The sequence below is a fragment of the Mirounga leonina genome, unplaced genomic scaffold, assembly GCF_011800145.1.
Source record: "Mirounga leonina isolate KUSES-001 unplaced genomic scaffold, KU_Mleo_1.0 Mir_173, whole genome shotgun sequence".
Lineage (NCBI taxonomy): Eukaryota > Metazoa > Chordata > Mammalia > Carnivora > Phocidae > Mirounga > Mirounga leonina.
This window is the reverse complement of record NW_023270447.1, coordinates 92805685-92829987: the sequence shown is the minus strand read 5'-3', so window position 1 is coordinate 92829987 and position 24303 is coordinate 92805685. Positions and strand designations below refer to the sequence as shown.

General features: G+C 65.4%; 1 protein-coding gene across 1 annotated transcript in view; it reads left to right on the top strand.

The window, feature by feature from the left end:
• Positions 1-4: 4 nt before the first annotated feature.
• Positions 5-24303, top strand: part of PLCH2 (phospholipase C eta 2) — a 65555-nt gene continuing 41256 nt past the window's right edge. The window contains exons 1-2 of the mRNA XM_035019965.1: positions 5-814; positions 1967-2228. Of these exons, the coding sequence (XP_034875856.1) occupies positions 2147-2228 (82 nt within the window). The 5' untranslated portion in view covers positions 5-814; positions 1967-2146. The remainder of the gene's footprint in view (positions 815-1966; positions 2229-24303) is intronic.

The window sequence follows — 24303 nt, the reverse complement described above, 5'->3', positions numbered from 1 at the left end:
GGGCTTGGGGGGGGGTGGCCATTCTATGGAGGGGGACCTGTCCGTCTGGGTATAAGCATCACGCCCTTGGCACTTGGGCTTGGGTTGGGCCACCCTCCCGCCTATCTGGGCCTGGACTGTATGCCCTGATTAAACAAACTGGCACTGGGGGCAGGGGTCAAGTGGAGCTCTCTGCCCTGTCCCCACCGCCTCGCCCAGCCTGGCACTGAACAATGTCATCCATGAGTGGTCACCCGTGGTTAGCTCCCAGGGCTTGATGTCGGCATCTGGGCGGGCGTCTGAGCAGAGGCTGAACACCTGAGACAAGAGGTGCCCCCTCCTCACCTGGGGCCCTGCAAGGAGAAGCAGGCTCAGCTGGGGCAGCCCCTCCTGCCCACAGCCCCCACCCCACAAGGCTGCTGACTCTGCTGCGGGCCCCCTAGACTGCAGCGGGCCCAGCGTGGCTGGAAGTGAGGGGCACCACGAGGGGCCCTGGCATGGCACACGGCAAGGTGCATCGGGGCTCATGCCAACGGCTGACCTCATGGTCCTTAACGGCCGTGCCCTGGCTTGTGGTGCGGTGCTGTTGCCTAATTAGGTTCTACTGTGCCAGCCCTGCCGAGCCCCACGCCCGACCTGTGCTTACAGACGTGTCCAGGCACGGATCCTGGGCTGCTATTGCGGCAGGAAGCTGCAGTGCCTGCCCGGGAACCCGGCAGTAGCCGGCTGGGACGGTGGCAGGAGCTTGTCCTGGCCTCGTGGGCTGCGCGGCCGAGGGGCTGCAGCGATCCGGCTGCCTTGGGCGAACCTGCGCCGGGAGACCCCACACCTGCCGGTGAGCCTGGGGCCGGGGTGTCCGGAGGGGTGACCGGGAGCTGAGGGTGGGCCTGTGAAGGGCTGTAGCGGGCAGAGCCGGGCTGGGGCTGGAAGGGACCCGTGAGTCCTGGGTGCCCTGGCCTTCGGGCCGCCTGGTCTCTCCCCATGCTCTTCTGAGGCACGGGACCCCAGAGAGCTCCTGGCCGGCAAATTCTAGGTCTGCTGGAGGGGGTAGGCTAGGTGGAGGCCTGGGGGCTGGAGCGTGCCAGGATGAGGGAGGGACAGACTCCTGGGAGATTGGAGGACGCCCCAGGGGCCTGGGCTTCAAGAAAGTCATGTGCTCAGGCTGACCCGTGGGGACCTGGGGAGAGGGGGTTGCCGCGGGGAGCCTGGGCCTGCCCACCTGCAGTCGTTCTTCCTACTTGCGCAGAGCATGGCTCTGGGTGTCTGGAGGGCCCAGGTCTCCTGACGTCTACCCCAGGGCTAGGCCCCGAAGCTCTGTCCTGGGTCCACTGGTCTCCCACCCCGGCCTCGGCAGCCTCTCTCTGGCCCCCAGGAGGAGGAAGTCCCTGGAAGGAGCCAGCCAGGGGTGTGAGGAGCGGCTGGATGGACAGAGTGGGGGCTCCAGGCAGGAGAGGAAGCTGAGCAGAGGCCACTGTGGCTGAGCTGGGGGGAGCACAAGGAGGCGGGCAGAGCCTGGGGCCCCATCGTCAGGGGTTTGGAGAACAAAGTGGCTCGATCCCCTGCATAGACCGTCAGGTGGCCGAGAGGGCCCGAGCCCCAGGATTGGGGGTGACGGCGCAGTGGGAGCCGAGGGCTGTGGACAGGGCGAGGGGCAGTCTCCTTAGGTTGCTCCTGGGCTCCGGGCCGCCCCCCCGACCCCGTGGCCCACAGCACGTGAGCACCTCCTTCACAGCAGAAGGCTGAGTTCTGTGGAATGATGCCTGTTTTGCCTTTGAACTTCCTAGAGCCCTGGAAAAGTCCCAGCCCAGAGCAACAGTCACACTTTGGTGATGGAGCCATTGCTCTGGTGACTGGCCCTCCCCTGGGTGGGCTGTTTATCTGAGGGGTGTTGAGCTGGGCTGCCCTACAGCAGCCCCCCGGAATCCCACCCCAGTGTCGGCCTGCATGTCTGGCCAGGCCTCACGCCCCTGCCCTGCTCTCTCTCTAGGTGTGTGATGAGCCACAGGTCCAGCTTCTACTCCAAAGGGGGACACCGGGGGCCCCGGGGACAGAGGGACCTCAGAGCGGCTTCTTCCGGCCTTCTGCGGGTGGCTGGCCCCAGCTGGTGACCCAGGCCAGCCCCGTCTCTCACCTGTTGCCCCCACCGCCGAGAGCCCTCCACCCCTCCATGATGGCTCCCCCTCCAGAGGACCCGGGACCCAATCTGAGGAGTGGACAGTCTTTCCTGAACATCAATATTCTGCCTGTGGGTGAGTGAGGCCTCTGGTCGGACACGGATGTGGTCCTGAGTCCAGCCCTCCGACCTGGGAGAGGGAGCTCTGCCTGCCCCGCCGGAACAGGTGGGCTGCCGTGGGGGGCGGGGCCCAGCACGTGATGCCAAGAGCGGCCGGTGTGCCCCTGTCCCCAGTGCACAAGGGTGACATGTCTTTGCTGGTCTTCTTCGGGATGGGGGCTGAGGTGGTCCCACCCAAGGTCCCTGGCTTTCCTCTAGCTGAACAGGAACTGTGGCCCCTTGAGTGTGTCCAAGGGAGGCTCTCCGCGGCTTCAGGCAAAGGGCATGCAGGCTTCCTCCAGGGCTGGGGCAAGGGGTGGGAGACAGGGACCCGAGCAAGGTCACTCCCCAAGTCCCTGCAGCCCTGGGTGTGTCCTCCCTCAAGGGCCAGGGCTAGGGGTGGCAGAAGGAACAGACTTTCCTATTAGGAAGACAGCCTTGGGGCTGCCAGCTCGCCCATCAGCTCTGTCCATCTCAGTCGGACCCCTGGGATCCTGGGCCAGCTCGGGGGTCCTCAGCACAGCTGGGCTGTGCAACCGGGGAGACTCTTGGCATCTCTGGGCCTGTGCTCTCTGTGCCTTCCCGTGGCCTGTTGGCAGTGACCTCTGCGGTCTCTGGAATAGGGTGGTGCTGATTTGGAGCATGCAGTCTCCTCTCCAGCTTCAGAAGAGATCTATCACTATCCCGTGCACACTGTAAAGTGCTTGCATCTTAGGCGCGTGGCTACATAAGGTCCTGCCACGTGAACCGGCCACGGAACCACCGCCTCCTATTGGTTTGCAGCATTTCGGCTTCCAACATTCGAAGCACCCAGGCATACAGGGGTACAGGTGGGCCTGGACAGGTGTGAGCGCCCCTTGCCCGAGGGCAGGGTGGGTGCCCGCCCCTCCCCAGCAGCTCAGGCTTGCCCGGAGACACGGGCTCCAGGGTCTCTCCTGCTGTGTAATTTGTTCCGCGCCCCACCAGAGGGGATCTGCCCACGTGGAAGAATTACATACCCCTTGGGTGTGAGTCTGCAGGCTGGGCCCAGGCTCTCTGAGAAGTGAGGGGTTTATCCCTCTTCGGCCCCAGGACAGTTGGCTGCTGTGTCCTGAGTATCTGGCATGGGGGGCGGAGCTGGGGCCACTGGGGGCATCTGTCCCCAGTCCTGGGCCTCAGGCCCCCCAGGCCCCTCAGGATGGGCGGAGCTGCTACCTGCCGGCTGGGGTCCTGACTCGGGAGTTGGAGCTCGGAGCCTGGGGGCCCGCTAGCGCCTAGCCTGTGTGTGGAGGGCCCCGACTCCTTCTGGCTCCTCCTTGGCAGACACGGCAGCTGGTGGGACCCTGACTCAGCAATCCTGGCGGCGGGGGAGGGGAGCCAAGAGGGGGGGCCATGGGGGTGAGGCCCAGCCAGCAGGGCTTTGCGGGCCCGAGACAGGCCTGCATCTCAGGGAGGCGGCGCGTGCGCGTGCGTTCACGTGGGTGTATTTGCACACGAGGACCTGCTCTTCCCGAGGCTCTCTGCTGCTTGCTCAGGGGCTTGCCCCTCAGGGTAGCAGTGGTGGAAGTGCGTGTGGGCCCGCGCGCGTGGCCTGGATTGGCGGGCACACCGTGAGGGTCTGTGCACGCGTGTGTGTGTGTGGAGCGGGCTGTGTGTGTGCTCTGCACACCCCTGCGCCCCAAGGGGCTGGACCCGGCTTGTTCTCCCACATTCCCCAGGCGTGCCCCAGCAGGTCTCCTCTGCTGAGGGGACACGTCTGCTCAGAGGCCCCCAGCCCCCTGCCCAGGCTCTGGGTTGCTGCTCGGCTCGGTCTGGCATGGACTCCCAGAGAGAGGGGCAGCCAGACCAGAGGCCGCTGGCCCAGACAGGGCCCTGGGGGGAAGCAGCGGGAGCCAGGGGCCATGGGGGAGGAACAGGCTCCACCCTCAGACTGTCGTCCCCTCACCCTGCTCCCTGTCCCACCTCATGCTTTCTGTCCCCTGCTGGTGCTCTGTGTCCCCCTCCAAGCCTGGCTTGTGGGTCCTGATGCAGATAGACAGGCCCTGAGCTTGGTTCTGGGCTGAGGGCTGGGGTAGGGGTGCTCAGTCCAGCCCTGGAGGTCCTTCCGGGAGGCTCCCGGGGGCAGCGCCACTGAGCAAAGGGAGGTTTTCCAGCCAAGAGGGCAGGAGAGGCCCTGGGGCCCTGGAGACGGTCTCCGAGCCTGTGGAGCCGGCCAGCATGCCCTGGAGGCTGTTTGGGGACAGTCAGTGGCTATAGGTTCTGTCTCCCTGGCAGTCAGGACGCCCCTCTGGCTTTGGACTGACCGATGTCGGGGTCCCTGGGAGCCACAGCATCTACCCTGGCTGCTGCCAGCTGTGTCCCAAGTGGGGGCCCCGTGGGTGTGTGGGGGTGGGGCTCAGAGCCGTGCCAGGAGGGATCTGCTCTGGGGCCCTGACCTCTGGGGCTTCGGGACCTGGGCTGGTGGGTTGTGTGGCGGCAGCGCCGTAACCGGGAGCCTGCTCCGTGCCACGCCCACTGGGACCCCTAGCCACGTGTCCGCGATGGGGTGCAGGCCCCAAGTTCCAGGTGAGGAAGTGAGTGTGGCCTCAGCCCCTCGGGCAGGGGGAGAGAACCTCGCTTCCTGCTGGAGCTGGGTGCGTGGAGCTCAGGGGCCCAGGACCAGGGCTGGGACAGCGGGACAGTGTCTGGAAAGTGGCCGTACCCACGGCCCTTTGCTTACCCCAGTCCTCACAGGTTTCCACTCGAGCGACTCGGTCCTGTCGCGCAGGCGAAGGGTTGGGGAGACCGCTGTGAGCTGCTCTCTGACGTCCTGAACGCGAGGGTGTGGAGGGCTGGGGTGCCGGGCACAGGCTCTGAGAGGCCTGCAGAAGGGGGCCCTTCTTGGGGGCGGTGGAGACCTGAGCTCCCCAGCCTGGGCTCCTCCCTGGTCCCGACAGCAGACGCACCAGGCTCTGCCAGCGGCCACCTCTCGATGCTTCTGGGGCCATGATGCCGGGTGGGCAGGGTTAGAGCCCGGCCTTTGGGGTTGGGCTGGACAGACGCAAAGGGCATGCCCTGTAGGACGGCAGCGGCGGGGGGGCGTAGCCCTGGACTCCTCAGCGGGGGAGTGGGAGTGACTCTCCTCTGGCCACCGGTCATCCCCTCCAGGGCTTTGGAAGCTGGGGTCTGTCCTCTGGGAGGTGAGGGGCCTGGCACCAGGTTCACCCATGGCTCCCAGGTGGCGTGTGTGCAAAGGGGACTGGCGCAGGGCTTCTCTGAAGGAGCTGGGCAGGGGGACACCCCGGGGAGCCTGCCTTCCTGGGAGCCGGGAGCCGTCCTGGGTGCCACCTGGGGTTGCTGAGCCGCCTGGCTGCCCCTGAGGCTGCCACTCCTACGGCCAGGTGGGGAGGGGGCTGCCGTGCAGCTCCTTTCTCTTTCTGCGGGGGAGGTCCAAGCAGTGGCCTCCTTTCTCCCCCCAGCGCACAGAGGGCGTTGCGGTGGGAGAACTCAGGAGGATCGGCCCTGGGCTGTAGGTGCCTGCTGTCTCCGGGGATGGGCCGTCTGGAGCGGCCGGAGCTTTGCCGGCACGGCAGCGGTCAGGCCGCCCGTGAGCTCACAGCTGGGGAGGCCGGGGCGAGCTGCCCCACTCCATGGCCCTACCCGGGATGCCGAGCAGTTGAGCTGAGTGGGGTCCTCCCTTCCCTGTGCCCCGTCCGGCCTGAGGCCCGGGCCTGGGCCAGCCCCGAGCTGTGGAGCTGACGCAGGAGAGATGCTCAGACACCTTCAGTCACTCACTCAAGCTCACACAGCAAGATTTCCAGGGAGACGGTCCAGCCTGGGGAGGGTCAGCAAGAGGGTCAGGACCCTGTGAGATGAACGAGGTCATGGTGTTGGACCCGACTGGCCGAGGGACCGGAGATGGCCAGGTCTCTCGGGCTGGAGCAGCCGGTCTTCTGGAGCCGGGAGCAGTGGTCCTCCCTCGCCCTCCCTGGGCATCCCCAGTACTTGGCTGGGGCTGCTGAGGCACGGCTGGGCTCGGAGCTGACCAGTCCTGCAGCCTCTCTGTCCCCACGGGTGCCCGGGTCGGGGACGCTGGGGCTTGTGTCCGGGCCTGCATCCTTACGGAGCCGGCCCTGGAGAGGCGGTGGTGCTTGCGGCCTCTGGGCCGGGAGGCAGGGAGGAGGGGAAGCAAGCGTGTGTCCACAAGGCAGGAGCAGGATGTGCGGACCTTCAAAGTGTGTTCAGATCCACTGCCTCCCCCTGGGACCTCCCACCAGCTCTGGGTTGGTAGTCTTGCTTGCAGTTCTTTCTTTCCTGACTATGAAAACAAGAAGCAAAACTTGCTCAGAGGAGGTGCTTTGGAAAGTACGGGAAAATGTGGAGAAGAGACAGGACCCGCCACCACCGCCCGCACCTTCCGGGGGGCTCTGCGTGCGGGTCTCTGTGCTCCTGGCCCCGCGCCCCGCCGACGAGCCCTCCCCTGGGCTGGGACGCGCCTGCACGCCCTTCAAACCCGTGAATTTTCTTCTGGAGCCTCAGTTTTCACGGCTGCCTCACAGTCGGGTGGACGAGACACAGAAGCCGCCGCCGAGCGTCTAGGAAACCTGGAAGTGCTCGCAGTCACAGATAATGTCGCCCGGTCTGTGCCCCTGACTGTGTCCTTGGAGGCGCGTGTCTTCCACACGGTGGCATCTGATGTGTGCACAGAACCCTTTGAAGCTCCTGCCTCCAGCCTCCCGCCTGAGGGGCCAGGCGGGAGGCGGGAGGCCGGAGAGGAGGCCGTGTCCCCACTGCTGACTTTCCAGAATCAGCCGCGCCTGGAGCAGACCTTACCCGGGGGGCGGGGCGCGCACTCACCCTCCGGGCACCCCGTGAGTGGGGAAGTGGCCACGGCGCTCCTTCGCCTTCACTCCCCAGGCAGGGACATGCTCCCCCGGGCAGTCTTGTATCCAGAGAGCAGCCTGGTCTGGGGAAGTAACATCAGGCCCCGCGCCTGAGTCAGCGGGATGGAGTGACCTGTGCAAGGACTCGGAGCGCGTTTGTTTCCATCTGGGGTCCACTCACTCGCATAGACACAGTTCTATCAGGTGACCAGTTTCGGGGGAAGTGTGGGAACAGTCTCTCCCCCCAGCAAGGAGAGACACGCCAGGCTTCTGGGTTTCCTAGAACAGGTTCCCGGAACCTTGCTGGGTGCGGCCCCTCTTCCCGGCGCCCTGTGGGCTGACGCTTCTTGTCCTCGTGAGGCCGGCCAGGTTAGGTGAATGCAGCCGTGAGCTGTTATGTCTGCAGGCATCCACCCTGTGCCTGGACCCGCAGGGAGACCTGAGCCTCCAGGCTGGGGTGCCCCGGAAGCAGTGTTTTCCCGTGGCCCAAAGCTGGCCACACAGGGGAGATCCCTTCTGACAAGCACGGGGCTTGCGGCTCCCAGCTACCCATGGATGGGAGCCTGATGTGCGTCAGAGCTGTGCTGGGCCCTGGGACAGAGACCTGGCTCTGCTGGCAGATGGGGAGCCAGACAGACTGAGACCCTCCGGCCCAGTCTGCAGGGAAGCAAGTGGCCCGGGCGAGGCCAGGGAGGGGGGCTCTGCATCAGGGAGGAGGGGAGGGGTCACTGGTCAGAAGCAGGGGATGGAGCTTGTGGTGGTCCACAGGTTGTCTGGAGGCCGGTGGACAGGCCAGGCTGGGTGGGTGCTGTGGCTGGCGGTCTGGGTGTTGCTTCCTGTGGGGAGAAAACCTGCTTTTGTGGCATTTCCTCAGTGAGGCCAGGGGAGCCCACGGCCTGACGCTCTGGGCCTGGGACTTCTCTGGGCTGGGGGCTGGCTCTTTGACCACCCTGGCGGGCCAGAGGGAGCCAGCCCAGCCAGCATCAAGCTGAATGGAAGGTGTTTTGGGTTTCCCTGAGACTGGAGGGTGGGCAGGTGCTCGTAAGGTGGGGATGCTCTCTGCAGGGACTGGGGAAGGGTGTCCCCTGACCAGGCTCCGTGCTTTGGGTCGCAGATCTCCCTGTGTGCGGAGCCTGGGAAGGGCGGTGTTGGGAGCAGGTCCTCCCCGTAGGGCTTGAGGACCAGGTGGCTCTGCCCGGTGGATTCCAAGAGGGAGGCTGGGCTTCTGGCCCAGCCCAACCCTGGGGGCTCCTGCTCTGCCCCGCACAGGGTAGAATTACTGCCTGCAGGGCTCAGAGGAGAAAAGGTGAGGGCCCTTCCTCCCCCCACCCCCTGGGGCCAGAGGAGTAGCCCCTCCCCGTCGCTGTCACCAGCTGCCAGGTGCGGCTGGCCATGCGGCTCAGGCTTCACTGTCTCCACCTCCCCGCCCCCCCGGCCCCGCCCCGACTCACCCTGGAGCCCAGAGCCCTGAGGGCAGGGCGGCCCCGTGGGGGGCAGACGGCGGGCACTGACTTGCGCTGGCCTAGGCCTCTGTGCCCGGAGCAGGCCGCGAGGGAACAGCGAGCCCAGACCTGGCCCGTGGGATGAAAGGGTCTTTCCAGCCAGCCCGGAAAGAGTAGATAAGCATCAGCCAGGCAGCACTCCACCCAGCTGGGCGGGGGTGCTCTTCTCTGAGCCTGGCCAGCGGCCGCTCCCACCTGGGGGTCACCCCCATTCACGGTGTCCAGCCCCCACTCCTTCCCCAGCTCACCTGGGACCTCCTGAGGCCTGCTCTGCCTGAATCTCTCAAACCTATCGGCATTGACAGCTCTACCCCAGACCTCCCCCTCCCAGCTTCCCCGTCGGAGCCAAGAGCACCCTTGGTCCTGTAGCCCAGACCCTGCTCCTCACTGTCACAAGTCCCCTCGCTTCCCTCCTTTACAGCCGTGCCCTGTCTGAACCACCTCTGTGTCTGGTGCCCAGGCAGCCAGACTGCCTGCTTCCTGCAGCGCCCCCCTTCCCTCCTTTCCTCCCACCTCCACCCCCCGACCCGGCCCGCAACCACATATCCCAGTGATCTCCTAGACCTGACCTGTGAACACCTCCTTGCTTTGATCTCTAAGACCCTTAGTGATCTGGCCCTGGCCCTTGCCTCCCTCACCAGCCCCTCTCCCTCTGCTTACCCCACCCCCACTGGGTAAAGCTCGGCACTCCTATCTGAGGCCGCTTCCAGCTGTGCCCCTCTCCAAGAACCCACCCAGTGTCAGCCGTTACGGTTTTTGTAAACTACATGGGGAGTAGTTTGGGTGCATGTTTTATGCTGGTCAGTAGGCAGAGACCTACTCCAGGGCTGGGGGCTTGGGATGGGGCACACTGAATTCCTAGCTGCCCAGCTGGGTGCCCTGGGGACGTGCAGGTTACAGGAAGGAGTGAGTGAGTGGGCCTAGCCACCAGCCTGGCTGCTGTGTGGGGGTCATCGTTGCTTCAGGGCTGAGAAGGGGGGCCAGGGCCCAGTGCCCCCTGCTCACAGACACCCGGGGTGGCTGAGGGACCGAGGGTCTGTGGGAAGGCCTCTCATTGTGCCCTGGCCACCCTTTCCCTCTTGCCCCCTCCCCCCTCTCCAAGACACACTCCCCCCCCCCCGCCCCGTCACCTGCATCCTTCCCTTCTCCCCAGAGCTCCCCCCAGCACCCCCTGGCGAAGGCAGAAGCAGGGCTGGGGTGCCCACGGGGAGGCCTGGGAGGGGCTGTCCACCTCCACCCAGGGATGACGAGAGGGTATCTCCAGCTCCCCCTGGCTTGGCGGGGAAAGCCCCCACCTGGCTGCCCTCCGGGCCTGAGCCCTGGCAGCACCAGCACCTCCTTCTGGCCTGCTGGCTTCCGTGTCCACGTGGAGACATGCTGCTGACTGCCGGGCCCATTTCCTCCTCACCCGGCCTGGGGTCACTGGGGCTGGGACCAGCCCCCAGCCCACTGTATGCTTCTGCACAGCAACCTCCCCCCCCACGGGGAACTTGCCGTGGGTTTGCCCTGGGGCAGCCAGGGCATCGTGGAGCTTTTCCAACCCCCACCCTCCTGAGCTGGGCTGCCCTGCCCAGGGGTCTGGGCTGGCCTGGAGGAGCTGAGACTCCGGCCGTGTGGATGCCCGGCCATATTAGATGTGGCCTTGACCCTGCCCTGACCCAGCTTACGGACCCTCCCCTGACCTACCAGAGTTAGATGGAAACACCCACCGCATCCAATGACAGAGGCCCTTTGGGGGCAAGATACCTGGTCTCCAGGAGCCTGGGGCGGGTGCCTTCTCCCCGTGCCTCAGTTTACCCCTCAAAGAAGAGGTGGTGTTGGGAGTCAGTGATCCCTGAGGGCTGGCAGTGCCTTCGAGACCTTTGGCTCATCAGAGATGGCCCTCCCAGGCTGTCCTCACCCCTCTGGTGGGCACCACCTCGGCACAGCACAATGCTTGCGCGGGGGGCTGGGCTGCGCAGGCGTCTTCCTGCGCCCGTGGGAGAGGCCTGGCACAGCACTCATGTCAGTGCTGGGCAGGCGCGGCCCCGGTTTGTCCCCCAGCTCCAGACTCCGTGTGTGGGAAGCAGGAGCGGGCCGAGCTGACACCTGATCCCTGCACGCTGTCTGGAGTTCTGACGAGAACGGGACGTCTTAAGACCAGATGCTGGTGAAAAATGAAACACACACTTTCTAAATTTAGCCAGTTGAGAATTGCACATTTACCCAATTAGGCGTATTGATTCGGGTGCGCGCCCGGCCCCCCACTTGCTGTGCCACCAGCTGCCTCCACGGGGGCCTCTCTGGGCCCGTGTGTCCTCGCGGGGCTCTCGTCGGGCACCCGTTGCTCCTGGGGGCAGCGCCGCCCATGGGGACAGTCTCAGCGTACCGGGGGCAGCTGGTCAGTCGGGCTGGACACCTCTCCGCCAAGGCCGAGCGGACACACGGCCGAGGCTGCGCTGAAGCGGGGCCCAGCCCATGTGTGTGGGAGAGCCGTGGGCATGTGGTGCCCCGCCTGCAGGGCCCTCGTGATCTTCCAGGCAGCGAGACTCAAAACAAGGGCAAGGCCCTTGTGACATGGCGTGTGAAATTCTCTGCTCAGACCGGGGATGCTGCAGTCTCAGAGGGGGTGAGCTTGAGGGACAAGGCAAGCAGGGGAGGCTTCCTGGAGGAGGCACCTTGCTCCAGGCCCTGGAAACCAGGCAGTGGGGCGACCTGGGTGCCAGGCTCAAGGGCCTGATGTTGCCTGACAGGAGAGTAGAGTCCTGGAGGGTTTGGAGCCAGGAACAGCCTGGTCAGGCCTGTGTTCCACAGTGTGGGGGAGGCTGGAGGCCAGAGTGGGTCTGGGAGATGTGGGAAAAGACTGGCCAGGGCAGTGCTCAGTGGGGGGGACAGAGGGCTATGGGGGCGAGCAGGCTGTCCCTGCTGCTGGAGGGGCTCCCGGAGGACCTGGCAGTCACAGTGGGCACGTGCACACACCAAATGCCCCAATCTCCCCGTCCACATGGCTGGCCAGCCCGAGGCCCTGAGCCCCGCCTGCCCAGACACCTTCCTCTGCTTCTCACGATGTTTGGAGTCTCTGGCTCAGAAGGCAGGTTTCTTTCCTGGTGGTTTCCAATCTGTATCCCAGTTTTGCTCTGAGCAGGAGGAGTGCAGGTTTCTCTGTTTCATTGTCTTGGTTTCTGTGTCTCTGTCTGTCCCTGAGCCTTGTTCTTTGGGCCACACCCCCAAGGCGTGCTGGGACGCTGCCGTGCCCAGGCAGCCCCGCCCCCAGGACTGGCGTCTCTGTCCCCTGAGACCCGCTGAGCCCCACGGTGCCGGGGGAAAAGGTGTGCAGATGTGCATGGTTGGAGGTGCCGCCTACTCTGGCCTGCACTCGGCCCGGGGGCTCTCAGCCAGGAGGTGATGGCAGGGGTGCCCGGGGCTGTCACTCTAGGAAAGCCTTGGGGGCTGGGGATGAGCAAAGTGCAGAAGGAGGCCCCCAGCCCCTGCCTGGCCAGGCCCTGCTGTGATGTCTCTGAAGCTGAGTGTGGGTACCCATAAGTATGATCCCCAAACATCGTGGGGCCTCAAGCGAGTCTCATCCTGGCCTGGGTGTGGCTCCTGCAGGCTCCTGAGCATGTTCTAGAGGCTCTGTCACCCACCCACCCTCTCTCACATCTCAGGGTCCTGGACGCTCAGGGGTAGGGGTCGGCCTGGGGAGGAGACACAGCAGCATGGGCCTCCCTTGTCCTGGGCATTGGGCACCCTGCCTGTCAGGGTGGGGTGTGCTGGGGGCGGGCGGGGGGGTGCAGAGGGCCTTAGGAAGCAGGAGGTCTTACACCCGGAGAAACTGAAGCCCAGAGAAGGGAGGGGTTTGGCTAAGGCTAGTTGTGGTCTCTCCCACTTCTCTCTTCCTGTTGTCTCTGGCCCAGGGCCAGTTGGTGGGGTCTCTCTGGACACTGTTGCCCGGCTGGACATGTTCTCTTGATCTGATCCCCCCTCTTCCCCACTGTTGCCTGCTGCAGAAGGAGGTGGGAAGTGGGGGTCCCCAAGAAGCCTGGTCTGGTGGGGAGGTCCTGTGAGGGAGGGTCCCAAAGCGTTCAGGGCTTGTCTCTGTTGCTGCTTCGGAGGCCCTCCAAGACCTGGAGCAGTGTGAGGGGGACATATGCTGAGACTGTGGCCTCCTTGGGGTATGAGGCCAGTTTGGGGAGGGGAGGCCATGGGCCAGCCCCCACTGTTGCTCTTGGTTCCATTTCCAAAACGGCAGTGGGCAGCACCCCTCCCCCCACCCCGGGCGCTGCCCCCCCATGGGCACTAAGGGGTGCCTTGTGCCTGGTGGGGAGCTACCATCCCTCAACCCACCAGGACTAGACACCTGTGCAGCTTTCTCCACTTTCTCCACCTTACATCTTGGGGGAGGGGTAAAGCCAGGCAAACACCCCTGTCTCGCTGCGCTCACCACCCGCTCCGCAAGCGCCAGCCGCCAGCCGCTGGATGGGGAAGCGGTCCTCGGTCCGCCCCCTTCGCATTCCCACCGCCTGGGGCCACGCAGAGGGGCGTGTAGGGGGGAAGAAGGGGGAGCAACGAGGCCGCACCTCTGCGGGGAAAGCCTGCTGGCCCCACTGTGCGCCCCGATCTGCACCCCGCTTACGTCCCGCTCTACACCCGGCTCTGCGCCCCGCGCCCCGCTCTGCATTCGGTGCTCCTCGACTCTGCGCCCCGCGCCCCGCTCTGCGCCCGCCGCCGAGCCCGCGCCCCCGGCCCCCACCCCGCACGGGGCGGGCAGGGGGTGTGGTGCGGGCGGCACGAGTGACAGCGCTCTCCTCGCGCGGCGCCTCCACGGGGCGCGGTGTCAGCGCGCACAGCCCGCCGCGGGCCGCCCAGCCTGCGGGGCGCTGCCGCCCGCGCCCCAGTCCGCGCCCGAGCCCGAGCCCGAGCCCGAGGCCGGCTGCCGACTGCGCCCCCGCCCCCGCCACCCCCACCCCCCGCCGCAGCCGCCGCGGAGACAATGGACGCGGGAGCCGCCCCGCGGAAGCACAGTAGGTGCCGCGCCGCTCCCGGTGCTGTGCCGGGCTCGGTGGACGCGCGGGGGCGCCGCTGCTCGGGGCGGGTCGGGGCCGATGCGGAGAGGGGGCGCCCGGCTGCCTCTGCTGCGCGGCGGAGCGGTGGAGCTAGCGGCCTCCGAGGTCCAGACCCCGGAGGGAGGGCTGGGATGTTGGAGGGGGCGGGCGGGGGTGTGGGTGCGGGATCGCGTCCTGGGCTCTCTTGGAGGCCGCAGGTGCGCGGAGGCATCTGGGGCTACCCCCTGAGAACTTTCCTCCCCTGGTTTAGGGTGGATGGGGCCCTGGGGCTGTGTCCCTGTGCCAGGCTGAGCCCTGCTGAGCCCAGATAGGGCACCCTGTCCCCTCACCCGGTGTGGATGGTGCAGCGGGGGCCCGGCCATCCATTTGGGTCTGTGGTGCGGTGCTGGGTGGATGGCGGCCGCCGCTGTCCTGGGCCCATCTGCTTGGCTGCAGGTGTTGCTCTGGTCCCTGACTGGCACTAGCAGAGGGTGCCGGGGGACCTGCCCTGGCAGGGGACCCAGCCAGGCTCCGGGGTGGCCCTACCCAGGCTGTCTGTAGGGTGCTGGTACTGATGGTGGGAAAGCAGTACCTCCTGGAGTTCAGGGCCGGCTGACAGAGCTGTGGGGCACCTGTTAGGGTAGGTGGACACTTCTGGAGCCGGCAGAGGGAAGATGCCAGGGGCACAGGAGGTCTCCCCTCCCCTCCCCTCTACCTCCACCCTGCCCAGTGACCCTGGAGGCAGACAGAATGACCGCTGACTCCCCAGCCAGGATGGCCTTTCTCCCATGGCCTTCCCACCCCTCATCCATGGCACTGTACCTTGTTTGTGTCCTTTCTGTGCCCTATGCCCTGATCTCCCAGAGGTGATGCTCAGCTCTCCTGGTACCTGGGCCACGGTGCCGAAATGCTTGTCCTGAGGAGCCCATTTGGGTCCTGCCAGGGTCCTTCAAGCCCAAAGACTCAATCAGGGAGCTGTAGCCACAGAGGGGAGTTCGGGCCCCTGAGCCTGGGGGGCAGGTCAGAACTGGGGACAGGAGCCGGCGTATCTGCCCCGAGATCCAACTGTGGCCCCTGCCTGGGGGTGCAGAAGGGATGGGCTCTGCAGCCTCCCAAGCCCCCACTTCATCGTAGTTCTCGCTGAACTTAACCCGTGGCCACGTCCTCTGCATGGCCCTAAGGAGAGGGTCTGGGGGTCCCAGGACGGAGGGGTGTGTGTGGCAGGTGGAGTGTGTGCTGTTGTGTGACTGAAGGGTCCTTCAGCCCCCTTCCCCAAGGCTGAACATCTTGGTGGCCCAGTCCTGGCCTGTGCCTGGCCAGAGGCTGTGGCTCTGCCCTCCACCCCCGCCCCCCGCCCCCCCAGAGGCAAGAGAGCTGACACTTCTTGGGGGGTTGGGACTCAGTGTGAGCATGTGCTAGGCAGTGCCCTCTGTGCCTGGGGCTTCCCAGAGGGTGGGCCTGGTGGCCTTCACGTCTTGGACCCTGGCCCACCTGAGCTTCGAAGTGGGCATGGAGCTGGGGTAGGGTCTGCCAGGGTCCTGCGGGTCATCCAGCCGCCAGCAGCACTCATGGTGCTGCTGCTGGGGAACAGCTGGGAGCACGGGGAGGATGTGTGGCTGGCCATGATCCCTCCTGAGTGTGGTCAGCCAGAGACCTCCTCAGCTGGTGCTTGAGCAAGGTCTGTGGGGTCCCATAGGTGCCAGAGGGGCCTGTGACCCATGCAGACCCCCTGGTGGGGACCGGTGGCCTGGTCCCACCCACCAGGCCCTCACTCCCTGAAGCTGAGAGTTCAGGTTACATAACCCGCCCGCCTCCCCCCGCCGATTGTTGTAAGTGGCAGGAGCCAGGTTTGACAATAGGAGTTGTAATCGGATTTTAATTTTTAATGTTTGCAGTAGATGAAGAGCTGCGGGCCCGTTGGTACGTATTTTGTTACACTGCGCCTAATAGGGCCACTTCATTAGCAGGTCACTGTCCTGTCGGAAGGAGGGAGTCGGGCTGCCTGCCACCCACTCTGGTGCAGTGCAGGGCAGGGCAAAGGCTGGGCTGCCAGTGGGCACTCCTGTCACCACTGGCCACCCTGCCCCTCCCTCTTGTGCACTCACGTCCACGGAAGTCCCCAGGCCCTGTGAGCTGAGAAGGGGCAGCCGCTGGAGGCTTGGGATCCCAGCCACGGGAAATCCAGCTTCCATTGCGGGCCTGGCCAGGCCTTTTGACCCCAAGGACCACTGGGTACAGATGGCCCTGGACCTTTGGGGCTCTGCCTGCCTCTCCCAACTGCCCGGCCGGCCCCTGGGAGCCAGGAGTCTGGATGTGACCCAGTTTCCCAAGTGCTGGGGGTCGGTGCAAACCGGGCTGCCCCTTGGGCCTCCAGGTGGCCTCAGGCCCTGGGCGGAAGCAGGACCCCTGTGCCATCGGCCCCATCCCCCACCCCCAGCTTGAGGGGTCGCGGGAGGCAGGACAGCTCCGTCCCCCTGCACTGCCCGCCCTCTGGATTATTCTTAGGTCTGTTGTGTAACACGCACAGCACAGGGAGCAAGGGCTCCTGGGAGCTGTCTCCAGCGGCCGCCGCCACGAACGGAGCTTTTGTCCCTTCTACCTGCCCAGCGCCGGGGACAAAGGAGGCTGCCTGGTCACTGAACCCAGCCGAGAGCTGGCCAGCCTGGGCTGTGGAGAGGGGGCCTGGGGCCAGCAGGGGCTCCTGGGCTCCCAGGCTCCCGGGGGCTGAGTCTGGGGGCCTCAGCCTGCATGAGTGCATGTGTGTTCTCCCAGGCACGGTGGTCTCGGGAGGGCGTCCACCCCAGTCCTGTCTGGCCCCTCACAGCCTTTCTTCCTGCCTTCTTTCCACCCCCTCTGTGCTCCCAGAAGCCTCCGGGGATTGATTCTGGGGTCTCCACCCCCACAGAGCAGAGCAGGCTCCTCACCTGTTCCTCCGCGCCTGCATCAGACCCCGGTGGGCGGTGGGCGGGAGGCTCCAGGAGGATGGGGCTGGAACTGGCAAGCAGGCTGGGCCTAGAGGGGCCTGGGGCAGGCGTCCACTCAGCCCAGAGTCTGAGTGGGAAAGGCCCTGGAGCACTCAACTCAGCTGGGTCCTGTGTGGTCGTCACCTCTCCCCTCCCCTGCTGGACCCGCGTGTGGACCCCAGTACTCACATACACGTGCACAGACACGCAGTCATAGGACCCGAAGCCTCCAGGCTGCTCAGGGGAAGGAGGTGAGCTGGCTGGCATATCGGGTCCCCCACTTTCCATCCTAAGACTCTGCTGTACTCAGAGGAGACTTGGCAGCTGGGCCAGTGTGAGGAGCCAGGAGAAACACAGGCACGATGGGGATGCCAGGGACGGCGTGGGCCTGAGCTGACGACCCTGGGAGACAGAAAGGCAGGGAAGGGTGGGGGCCGTCTCTGAAATGTCCCTCTGCTCTGTCTCTCAGGAAGAGCCCGGGGAGGCCTCTGACCCAGGCTAGGCACCTGCTTCCCCCAGCGTTGCCTCTCCTGGTCCCCTTACCGGCTGTGGTCACCTAACCAGCTGTCCCTCCGTCCTTCTCTAGAGAGCTTGGGGTTCTGATCAAACCAGTCCCACAAAGCGTGCAGCTCCTGCCAGTGTTGGGGGCCCCAAGGCCACTGTGGACCTTGTGTAGGTGGCCCCCAGGCAGCTAGACCTGGCAGAAGCACCCACCTTATCAGGAAGCCTGCTTTCTCCGTGAATCCCACGGGAGACGCTCCTCCAGACCAGCCTGAGAGGGCCTTGTAGTGCCCGCGGCGGCCAGAGCAAATGAGCACGAACCTTTATCCCCGCCTGGAGGCTGGGAGCCCCAGATCAAGGTGTTCAGGGCTGTGCTCCCTCCAGAGGTTCTAAGGGAGGATCCTTCCTGCTTCTTCCAGCCCTGGGGGCCCCCGGAGTCCCTCCAATCTCTGCCTGTCTTCACATGGCCTGGTCCCCCTTGTGTCTTCACCTCTTTCTTATAAAGACACTTGTCATTGGATTTAGGACCCATCTGGAGTGATCCAGGATGAGCTCATCTCAAGATGCTTAACTTGATTACATCTGCAAAGATCTTCTTCTGCATAAGTTCTGGGCTGTGGGTGCATCTTTTGGAGGCCGCCACTTGGCCCTCTATAACGGCTGTATTGTGCACCCCCTGTACCCCTGCTCTACACCTGCAAGCCAGAGGCAGGGCCACATCTCACACCCCGGGGCCCCACAGGCTGAGGACGTGCTGAGTGCATGAGCGGAGCTGCTCCACACAGCCCCTGACTGGCCTGACTCCTGGGTCCCCACCACCCCAGGCTCACCTTGGGCTGGACACGGGCTCCAGAGACTCCTGAGGGAGGGTGGAGATGTGCCCTGGAGGTCCTGGCCTCCTGGGGGATGTGGAGGCCCTCCTTCAGTGAATGGCTGCTCCTGGATCCTGCCAGCCACTGGTCAGGGCCACCCCAAGGGGTGGGGTCTCCCAAGTGCCGTTTTCATCAAAGCTGGCTATTTTGTTGGTGAGGGGAGGGCCGGCCTCGGTGGGCTGAGCGGCGGTCTGCAGCCTGCGGTCTTGGGGTCTTGAGTGCATCTCTGTACCAGAATGGATCCAGCAGCCCCCTGGGGCACTGGCCAGCGGCTCTGCCTAGGCACCCCTGGCCTCAGCATTGCCCTGAGCAGCCCTTGAGCTGTAGTGGGCTTTGCGTGTTACCTGGGAGCACGGAAAACAGCCTCGGGAGAGGTGGGGGCATTCCCGCCCCCCCAGAGATGGGCCTTTGAACCGAGCTCCCAGGTGAAGCTGCCAGCCGAGGGCCACCCTTGAGGAAACTCAGGTGTGAGGGTGGGTGGAGAGCGGAGATCAGGTCCATGGGGAGCTCCGCTATTGCAGGCTGACTTTTGCTGGAAGGTGAAGCCCAGGCCCTGGCCTTGAGCTGGGGCAGACTTGGGTTGGCTCCCCGTTCTGCCACCAGCCCCTGTGTGGCTTTGGGCAGGGGACCTGGTGTGAGCGTCTTCACCTGTGCCGCGGGCAGGGGGCCAGAGGCTGTGTGCAGAGTTCCGATCCAGCCGCCGCTGGGCACCACTGCTGCTTGCCCTCCCCGACCCCACAGGAGCAAGGCCGAGAGGCCAGGGCACTGGCCGAAGGGGCCTCCTCCCTCCCTGCTCCCTGGTGCTCTCCCGAACCAGCTGTTCCCTGGAGAGCCACCTGTCCTTGGCTCTTCCTGCTGGGGCGCAGAGGTGAGGGGTCAGGAGGCTGGCTCTGCCTGTCCCTGCGTTCAGTCCCTAGGTCACGAGGCTCCTTGGGATGCAAGTGAGCCACTGGTCTGTACCCAGGCCGTGGCGACCCCACCGGGCTTTCCCACCCGTTGGACCCGGCACCCTGAGGCTTGTCAGAGACAGGCCCGCCGGGCGAGCTGTCTTCCTCTGTGGCCAAGCCTGGAGATGGAGCATGGCAAGGTATCAGGGGCCCTCCTGCCAAGGGCCTGGTTCCTTCTTCCTTTATTGGTGGTCCGTCCAGTGCAGGTGGGCACCTCCTTCACTAATTGTGAAATGCCCCACTTTCTCAGAGCCTCTGATTGCCCCCCCTCCCCGAGGATAGCGACGACGAGGACCCTCGGGGATGTCTCCTGCAGCCTCCAGAGATTATAAAGGGGCTAATTCACAAGCCTGGTCCTGCTTAACGCCTCCACCCTCACCTGGGTCCCTCCCTGGGGACACCTGGGCTGGGCAGGCAGGGCCCCCCAGAGGCCACGTGTGAGGCCAAGTGTGGGGCCGCGGCCAGGGGGGACCTGCTGCAGGAGCCGGGCCTGTTTCAAACCTCGGCCCTGCCACTCCCTGGGCTGTGCATTCCTAGGCCAGACAGTGGCCTCTCTGAGCCCCAGGTCCTCATCACCGTAGGGAATTTGAGGGACATGCCAGGGGGACAATCGCTCCACCAAGGCTGGTGTTCTCGCTAGCTCCCGGGAGGGGGGCCCTGGGGGGCCTTGCTTGGCCCTCTGAAAGTGGGACTTGGGTACAATTTAGGACAGCCCCGGATGCGGGCTGCTGCCATGGGCCCCGGGTGCCAAGAGGAAGGCCAGGGCACCACCGGCCTCCCCAGGTCCTACTGCTTCTGAGTTGAGGGTGGGGTGGGGGGTCTAAACCATGAGGCCCGGAGCCCAGAGCTGCATGGGTGCTCGGTGGTCCCTCCCCACCCCTGGTGGGCTTCGCTAGCTCTTTTGGGTCTTGTCACCCTCTGCTGCCTGGTTATGAACAGGAGCTTCTGTGCACAGAGTCGGTGCTCACTGCGTGCTGGTCTCTGTCCCTCACGGAAGGCGTCCTGGAGGCCCCGGGCATGCTGACCACGGCATGGGGGCCCTGCCTCCACCTTCCATCTCAGTGGGGAGAAACGGATGGCTCGCAGGGCTCTACCCATGGGCCCCCCGGGCCAGGCCCTCCAGCCCTGCTGCCTTTGCTGTCTGCCGGCAGGGCGGGACCTCCATCCTCTGCACCCCCTCTGTCTGCGCTAGAGACGAAAGCCACGCCCAGCATCCACGTGCCACTGCCACTTTCCGGGGTCCTCCTGGCCATGGGCAGTGCCCCCTGTGATGCCCTGTCTTCACTCCAGCAGAGCCCCCCTGTGGGACCCCTCGGGACGTGAGTCCCCGGGGTACCCCTCGCCGTAGCCTCCGGCTCCAGTTGTCCCAGGACTGCGGCCCCATCAGGGCGCAGCCTGACGGAAGGGCCTTCCTCCACCCCTCCAGTGGGGAGGGGGCAGTGAGGGAAGCCGTCGAGAGCCCGAGGACCAGACGCCTCCTCACCCGGCGCCACGCCTGGGCCTCGCAGGGGGTCTGGGCTGCCCGCTGCGGAGGCAGACCCGTGACCACCAGAGCTAGTTCCTGAGCCGCCAGGCCATGGCCCACTTCCTTCGGGCTGTGGGGACCGCGGCAGCATTCCCGAGCCTCGGGGGGTGGCCTGCCTCGGGCACCCCCTGATGGGCTTGGGGCTGAGAGAGGGACAGGCAGGGGCTCAGCACCCCCAGAACAAAGCGTCTGTGCTCCTGAGGGGATGAGTGGACCGTCCAGGTGCACTCTTCCTGGGGCCCGTCCTCGTCACCCTCATCCAGCCAGCCCCCCTTAGCCACCCCTCCGGCCTGGCATGCTGTGGCGTGGCGGCTGCCTCCTGGGTGGGGGGGCTGCAGGGGAGGGTCATTCAGAGGGGGCTGGCTGGCTGGGGCCCCAGACCTCCCGTTCTGTGGGGCTGGGCCAGCAATGTGCTGTGTGGAAAGGGGCGGCCTGATGCTGCCCCCAGCCTTCCTGACCCCTCGTGGATGAGGCTCCTGAGTGTGGGGAGGAGGAGCTTGTGGGCACCAGCGGGCTTCTCTGGCTATTCACAGGGTCCAGGTCTGCCTCTGTTTCTCTGGTGTACCCCTGGGGCTGTGGGGTTCAGCGAGCCAGCCCATTCCGGGGCCCTGTGGTGTGGGAGCCGAGGCCCGTGGGCACCCGAACTGGGTGCTGGCTGTTCTAGGGCCTGGAGCTGCCGGAGACCCATTAGGCACCCCGTCCCCCTGCCCAGGGATGTCCACCCCCCACCCTTCTGCCAGAGAGGCCTGGGACTGGTGAGTGCAGAGGACTGGCCACGCTATAGGCCCGCGTTTGCCTCCTCTGGGCAGGTCCACACAACACGGCAGTGCCCCTGCTCCTCCCAGCATGGATGGGGGGAGCAAGGAGAGTGGGCAGGGGTTCGGGGCCTCAGGAGAGGGCTCGGGTCGGGGGCAGGTAGAGGCCTGGGCAGCCCCACTTTTCTGCAGAGGCGAGTTTGCCCAGGCCCACCAGTTGGCGGAGACTGGGGGGAGGAATTGTTCCGTGTGGTCTCGGGGGGCAGGGTTGGGGGGGGCTGGGGGGGGGGGGGGGGTCTCGGAGCTCCCAGGGGACTTGCCAAAGACAGGGGTGGGAGGCAGAGGGCCTGTGGGTGTGAGAGCACTTTCGGGGAGCCTGTCGCCCCTCCACCCCATGTGCCACCTGGGGCCTCCCCTCAGCCTCCGGGTGGAGGGCAGGGCCCCCTCCCCACCGTGTCCCCACCTTTACCCCCTACCTGTGGAGGCGCGGTGGGCGGAGGCGGGCGTCCTCGTGGCTGGGTTTTGTGTCTGTGTGCATTTTGTGTATTTTTAAAGCGACTCTGCAGCTGTGCTTGACTCAGTTACACTCTGAAGGAGCTCTGCATGCGGCGCATTGTGGGGTTATTTTGGGCTTGGCATTATTGGGAATTATTACATTCTGCGTCTGTAAGGAAACGCACCACCGCCCGGGGGATCATCAGGCTGAGGTGGGGGGGTACTTGATGCGGTTTGGGAAGTGGGGCCCAGAGTGGGGGGAGCTGTAACAGGGGGAGGCCATGGCCGCCCCCAGCCATCTCCCTGGGGCTGCCCCACACCGCCTGCCCCGTCACCCTGAGGGTCAGATGGCCCCAGGCCCTGTCGGCAGGAGGTGCCCCGCAGAGGCCTGTGGGTCTGCCGAGCAGGCCGGGCTCTGGTAGGGCTCCTGGGGGGCACTGTAGGGAGAGCAGGCACACGGACAGATGGGGGGCTCTGGCAGGGCTTGGGGGGGGACACTGAGGCCCAGGGGGCCTCCTTGCCCTCCTCCCTGGGGCTCCTGGCTACAGTTGGGGTGATCGAGCCTCCAGAACCGGAGCCTGTGGCAGTTTCCCTGGAGCCCCGGCACAGGATGCTTTCTCCAGGCCTTTATCCATTCGCCCTTCCTCCGGCTGCTCCCTGGGACGGGAGGACAGGAAGGGGGGGCTGCTGGTCCATTCCAGGAAGCCTCTGGAAGGGCACAGCCCCTCATGGACATGACACCCCCCGTTATACAGCAAGCAGGCCCACCCCCAGGCCAGTGAGTGGGGGTCTACTGCACACCCCACTTAGGGGGCACCTTGCCCTTGTCAGGCCTGAGTCCCTCACGTGGCTGCAGCCCCCCAACCTCGCAAGATCTGGGGGGCATCACACCGGTGGGCACACGGCTCTGTGCTGGGCTCTGATCTAGTGTTTTCCACCACACGCTCTCCTGTCTTGCCAAAAAGACCTAAATTGCTCCCTTGCACTCACTGTGCCTTAAAAAGACCCAGGTGGTGATTCAGCCATCACCCATGGGCCCTGCTCCTGATGACGCAGAAGGTCACTGGGGCAGCTTGGTCTTCTTGAAACCCCTGGGCCAGATTTGCTCCCATACGGGGGCACAGCTGGGGTGGGCGGCGCCTTCTCTCGGCCCTCAGTTTAGGTCTTCTTTGTCCAGCCTGGGAAACTGGCTCCTTTCCTCAGGAGTGGGGAGCTGTCTCCAGAACCCCCGGGCCTGGCCACAGCGCTTATCCATCCTTCCTCGATGGTCATCATGCTGGCCAGCCCCATCCAGGGTGGCCTGGGGTTTGGGACCCTGAGGGCTCTCCCAGGGTGGCTGCTCTCGGGGAGCCGAACTGTACGGATGGGCTGGAGGCTCTGTCCTTGGTGGGGGAGGAATGAGATCAGCCCTGAGTGGCCATTCTGGGCCAGCTTCCCCCCAACTCACTGGGACTCCCACCTGCCCCCTGCCCTGTCTGGGGTGGGGGATGAGCCTGGCCGTGGGGTAGGGGCTGCAAGGACCAGAGGTCTGGGGAATCTGTGCCCCTCAGCAACCGCATGGGCTGTGATGCAGGGTCACCCTCTGCCCCGGTCTCCAGCTGACAGTGGCTTTTCTCTGGTGCCCCTGACTCTCCTGGTTGGTCACCCCAAAATGAATGAAGTGGTGCAGATACTCCCCAGATAAGCAAGGTCCTCCAGGATGGGGGAGCCCTCTTCTCCCGGGTGTGTGGCAGGGGCCAAGGCTGCTAGACAGCTGCCTGCTCCTGAGGTGCTCAGCGAGGACCCCCCGAGGGACTGGCTTTCCTTGGAGCATTGGCCGCAGGAGGGTGACGTTCCGGGAGGCAAGCTGGCACACATCCTGCACTCCAGGAGGGGTGGGAGCAGTTCCGGTCCTGCCCATGGGGGTGCTGGAACATCCCAGTGACTCACCCTCCGGATAAGCCATCCTTCTTTCTTTTCTTTTCTTTTGCCCTAGAGAAAAAAATAAACATTTGTGTGAGTAGCACTTGATGGCTGCTGGGGCCCACACAATCTGTAGGCAGGGAGTTGGGGGGCAAAGGGTGAGGAGAGGGGCAGGTAGGCCAGGGACAGGGCACCCTGGGCTCCCCGCACTGTGTCTGCCCCTGGCTTGACTTGCCCCGGGCTGTGGGTGAAGGTGTGTGTCGGGGGGACAGTCACCATGTGGCGGGGAGTGTGACCTGTTGCCGCCCCAGGTCTGTGGCCCTTGAGGGCCCGAAGCAAAGGCTGATGACTGGGCGGGGCTGAGGGCATCAGGGGAGCTGAGCAGGGGCTTATGGAAACAAGATGCCCAGGACTGGCCACCTGCGGGCAGTGCCAGCTGCCCTGGGCAGCTGCTTCGGTTCTGAGCTGCCTGTGCTGTGTGTTGAATTGGGGCAACTGGAGGGGCCTCCTTTCCCCCTCCGACCAGGCCCTGAAGACCCTCAGCTGTCTGGTGGGCAGACGCCAGGGTCCAGTAGGATCTTGGTGTCTCTCTGGTTTTGAAGGAAAATTGATCTTCCAGGTACCCTGACCCTGTGCTATCTGTTCATACTCTGGCCCTGAGCTGTGTATTCACACCTCCAACTTCCCTGAGCTGTGTGTTCACACCCTGGCCTCCCCGAGCTGTGTGT